Raw genomic sequence first — 6,000 nt, forward strand, 5'->3', positions numbered from 1 at the left:
ATAAGAAATAAAAAAAAAAAATATATATAAAAAGAATGAAAAATAGAAAGTTCAGTTCATATGCATACGTTAATGCACGCGAGAAAAATTTATTCAATTATATGTAATGTTATATATTTATTACATAAACATTACTTAATCATGGTAATGTATATTCATGTTTAAATATAATATCTAAGTAAAATTTCTTGAAATTTAATTACATAATAAATTAGGTATATATATATATAAAGAAAGAAAATAGCTTATATATTTTAAATAATTCTAAGTTTAATATACGTATAACATAAGTATTCAGAATCATTTTATAGTATAAGATATATATACATTTAAAAAGTATCTCATAATGTAATACAATATGCAAATTTTTACTAATTATTAAAATCGTTTGAGGACTATCCTTATAAAAATGTATGTTTTGAATGAATCCAAATATATGGCGACCATATAATGAACTATAGAAAGTAAATAAAATATATACCTTTCTAACTCATAAAATAACTATATATATCTAATGTTATGGAATAATAATTTTATTGTGTTAATTACCGTGTTATTATTTTTGTAATTCATATATTGTAGCTTAAATGTAATCGTATTCTTTTTATTTTTTTGTTTATTAATTTTTTTTAAGAAACTACGAAGTTTTTCATGTATTATTGAAAAAATATTTTGTTCTTATTATATATTAAACATTTTACTCGTATTGTTTATAATAATGAACAATAATATTAGGATTTACATTATTATATTTACTAAATGAATTTCCATAAACAATATTAACTTGATTTTGAATTTATTTTTTTTTTAAATATTTTAGTCATAGTATGTTTATATAAGGAACCAAGTAATTAACTATGAATTTGTCGAACGTTTTTCATAATAAAAAATAATTAATGATAATTTTTGTTGAGCTTATTATTATTTTATTATGTACATTAACACAAAAAATAATATATATAAATTTTATTTTTAGATATATACAGAATGAAATATTTCTGAAATTATTGTTACTGCATGCAGTGGATTATTAATTTATTTTAAGATATATTTATTTTTATATACATAAATATAAATATTAATTTTTGTTTGATGAATATTTTGTAAAATTATTGTGAATTAATAAATTCATAATATATTATTGAATATTATTAAAATGTATTCCAAAAAATGAACAATATATTTTATATATTTATGATAAAAAAATAATTATTATTGTTTAAACTTTTTATATTATAAAAATTTTCAGATATTATGTATTACGAAAAAAAATATTTAGAATAATATATTATATTTTATGCATATATTAATTTAAATATAATTATTTCGGAATAACCTGTAGTTTTTTAAAATGGAAAATTGTTTTTTTAAATATTAATTTTTAATTATTATTTTATATTAACTACCCTCAATTATAACAGTGAACAACTATATGACAGAGTTTGTATAAATTAGCATGCCTAGTTCAATATATATTTTAAATTTATAATTAAAAAGTTAATGTATATTATTATTCAGTCTCCACATTATATATATTTGATATGATAAATAGAAAGAATATTTAAAAATATGTCGATATAAATTTTTTTTTTTTTTTTTTTAAATTATTCCATATAATACGTCAATAATTACTGTAGTGCTAAATAATTAATTTTTATATTTTGGACATTTAAGTTAAAATTCGAATTAGATTATTATAATTGGAGATACATTATTATAAAAAAATATAATGATAAATATTTTAAGTTATTTTTTTAAATTAAATTTTTTTATATAATGCAATATATTATCTTCATATTTTAGTGAGAATTTATGAAAATATAAAAAATGAAACAAAATTAAAACATTGAAAGTAGTATCCTTCTATATTTGTTGTATATTACAGCATTGCTAATTATTTTTCATTGTGAATATATTAAAATATTAAGAAAATATATCATGGAGCAAAATATTTTGCAATATTTATTAATTAAAACTGTGGTGTTTATCCTTTTATTTTGGATATGTCATTTTAACAATGATATGGTATGATTATATTATTTAATTATATTTGTATTTTACATATTTTTCAAATTTTATATTAATTCTATTTTTAAGCAAGATATTACATATTTCTTTAAATAACAAATATATTTTTTTTTTTCGAACCATTATCAGAGATCCCCATATGATAATAGAAAATTTATTATAAAATTTGATGTGAGATTGTGTCGAATGATGGCGGTACATAAAAAGGAAGAACATTCAAATATTAAATGGATAAAGATGGAAATGAAAAATAATGGAGAATGCAAACAAAAGGAATTATCTAATACTAAAACGGCAATCACAGTAAAAAATAGAAAGCTAGACAAAATATATTATAAAAATGTAGTTAGTTATATGGCAAATGCTGATTTTAAGTATTTAAGAAAAAGTATGAAAATAAAAGTATTTCAGATTTGTGTTTTAGCTAGCATCCATATATTACTTGGAATACTATTAATTGTTTTAGAAATATTAAATTATTTAGATGTTTTAAAGTTATTTGGTCCTTTACATTTATCAACTCTAGGATTTGTGATATTCATGTTTATAGTTATATTAAGTATGTTTTATTTTTACAAAAAATTTCAAACATATACAAAGTTAACACGTATAAAAGATGATATATATAATACGGCATATCCTTCTTTCCGTAAAGTAGACTTATATAAAGATTAATATCTGTAAGTTCCCATTTTATATACACAAATAATAAGTATACATTTAATTGCTTAAATTTAAGCGATGCTTCTTCACTTAGCTGACCATATTGATATGCAATAAAAAAAATAAACGCTACTATTTGCTTTGTTGATTTGAATATTATAATTTCCTTTTCTTTTCTTATTATATTATTTTTAATCCTTAATAAATTGTTGTGTTTTACGTATATATTTTTATATATAACTATATTTTTTTGAAAAATACTATATGTTCTTAAAAATTAACATAGAAAATAGCAGTTTATATTATTTTGTTGACATTATGTGTGAATTTTGTTTTTTACTGTAAAATATAGTGTTCATATATTTCTATCTTGTACTCAACTAAATGAATTTTTGATGAGCAAATTAAAATAGTGTATTATTTGTATCACATTAAAAGTAAATGTGTCTTTTGATTAATATGAAAATTCAAGAAATTTGAATGTAGTTATATAGTTATATCTTTTATTTTGTTTAAATAAACAAAACTAATTAATTATAGATTCAATAGAGTTAATTTTTTATGTCTAAATTGACGTGTAATATAAAGATACTTTGTGTAAGCTAAAAATAAATTTTCAAAAAGGAAACCATTGAAACATAATAAATTATTTTATGTGAGAATTTTAAAATAATATATATAGTAGTTACTTTTAATTATTTTTTTTTCTTTTGATGTTTTTTTATTATTATGAAATAATTTGTTTAGTTAATACTTAAAATTTTATAAAAGTATAAAAAGGCGTAAATTATTTTTAGGATATTTTATAGTAGTAAATAAATTTAAACAGCTTTTTTCTTTTTATTAACAATTTTATTGTGATATAAACTCTAATTGTCTTATTAATATTATTAAAATTTACATATTATTATTACGTATATTATATAGTTAATATTACTTTCTGTTATATAATATAACATACAATTTTTTTTTTTAGTTGGTTTTGAATGAGTTCGCTTAATAACATATATACATAAAAAAAAAAACAAAATATTTAGTAAATAAAATATCTTATATTACATATATTAGTTCTACTTGTTACATATATTTAATGAATCATTAATTTTATGATGGTCTAATTTAGTAAACTTTTTTTTTTTTTTTGATTAACATTATATTGAATAATTATATATAAAACCGTATCAACTATGAATTTGTTAAATATTTTTTAGCCATAGGAAATTAAAAGATAAAAATAAGTACCAATTATATACTATAGTTAAATGAAAAATAAGTCACTGTAAGAAAAATTGCAAATGTATCCTGAAATGATAAGTTTTAATAAAATTATTAGCAGTAATAGAGTAATGGACAAGGATAAATTTCTGTACGGTAAAGATCATTCTAAAAATGTTACTTAAAGAAACAGTAATATAATAACAGTTTGAATTTAAATATATATGGTATGACGTCATATTATTTTAAACTAAATTATAAAATAAAAAAGCATATACTCCAACGTTATATAATATTAATAACAGTATATATTAGAAAAACATGAACTACTATTATAAAGGTTTTAATTAAGATAAATGAATACTATAAATGATACAGTACTAAAAAGATATAAAAAAATTAATGGATTAATATATACATATATATATATTAATTAAAATATTTTCCTATATAAAAAAAATACATATTAATAAATATTTATGAAATAAACCTATTAATGCGTGATATATGCATTTATTCAATGGAAGAATATTTATTTAGCTAAAAGTTGAAATTTTTTTATAAATGATATTTCCACTTAGATGAAAATGTATAATTAATTATGACTGATATAAAAGTTTTTAATAAATATATCATTAAAAATAAAATTTAGGAGAAAACAAAATGATCCTTAAAATGTCAAACCATATACTTGACATAATAATTTAAAAACTATTGATTAGATAAAAGATTATAGTTTTATCTAACTTATTTCATTAAGTAATGTGCATAAGATATAGTATTAATAAATAAGGTAATACGTTATATTTTTTATATAATTTAAAATATGAAATATATGATAACGTAAGTATCTCTCAAAGGTGTAGAACTAATTATCTTACTAATATTCATTATAACTATATTCATAATAGATTTATACATTATATAAATATGAATTCACGAAATACATAAATACCTTATTTTAATATTGTTTTTCTTAAAGTAATACTATATATAGCGCTTATAATTAAATTATTTTTTTATATTGTTTTTATATAAACTATTTTTTTTAAGGAGATTAAATTAATTAAAAAAATTAGTAACAATTTATTATTTATATTATTAAAATAATATATTTAATATTTAATAATTTCATAATTAACTCAAGACTATAAGTGAAAAGAACAGAAACTAATAAAAATATTGATATACACATATATGTAATTTTCTAAGCATATTTCGATATAGCGTCTCATTTATTTTATATACATTACATAAATAATGGTTATACTTAAATATGTTAATTTGGGTATAATTTATTTATAAATTAATAAAAAATAATTAACAAATTTTTTCCTTTTTTAAAATTTTAGGAAAAAAATTAATATGTTAAAAATTTTTATATATTTTATTGTATAATATACTATATAATAACATATAGAACGTTTTAAATGTAAATTATTATACGTTTTTTTTTTACGTTATATATTTTTGGAATTTCCCACTGAATTATCTAAATTACTAAGAAGAATTTTTTTCTAAATACGTTTTTACATTTTTTTTATGAACGCTAATATTTCCGCAAAATTTTTAAATATATAATATTTTAATATAACTAAAAAAAATATATTTATAAATAACTGAATTATCACAGTTAATGCATGCATTATTGGTAATGATAAATAAAATACATTTTTTTAAATTATATATAAATTACTGTATATTTCTTTTATTAATATGTTACAAATGTTTAGGGTTCAGGGTGTCAGGGTTCAGGGTTCAGGGTTTAGGGTTCAGGGTTTAGGGTTTAGGGTTCAGGGTTTCAGGGTTTAGGGTTTAGGGTTTAGGGTTCAGGGTTTAGGGTTCAGGGTTCAGGGTTCAGGGTTTAGGGTTTAGGGTTCAGGGTTTAGGGTTTAGGGTTTAGGGTTCAGGGTTTAGGGTTCAGGGTTTAGGTTTAGGGTTTAGGGTTCAGGGTTTAGGGTTCAAGGTTTAGGGTTTAGGGTTTAGGGTTTAGGGTTCAGGGTTCAGGGTTTAGGGTTAGGGTTCAGGGTTTAGGGTTCAGGGTTTAGGGTTTAGGGTTCAGGGTTTAGGGTTCAGGGTTCAGGGTTTAGGGTT

General features: G+C 19.0%; 1 protein-coding gene across 1 annotated transcript; it reads left to right on the forward strand.

Moving 5' to 3' along the window:
* Positions 1 to 1,938: 1,938 nt before the first annotated feature.
* Positions 1,939 to 2,703, forward strand: PmUG01_00026200 (Plasmodium exported protein, unknown function; the record flags this gene model as incomplete). The annotated part of the gene is made up of 2 exons (XM_029007299.1): positions 1,939 to 2,025; positions 2,158 to 2,703. The coding sequence occupies 2 exons, from the start codon at positions 1,939 to 1,941 to the stop codon at positions 2,701 to 2,703; spliced, it is 633 nt and encodes a 210-aa protein (XP_028859325.1).
* Positions 2,704 to 6,000: the final 3,297 nt, after the last annotated feature.

Source organism: Plasmodium malariae, assembly GCF_900090045.1.
Source record: "Plasmodium malariae genome assembly, contig: PmUG01_00_9, whole genome shotgun sequence".
Classification (NCBI taxonomy): Eukaryota; Apicomplexa; class Aconoidasida; order Haemosporida; family Plasmodiidae; genus Plasmodium; species Plasmodium malariae.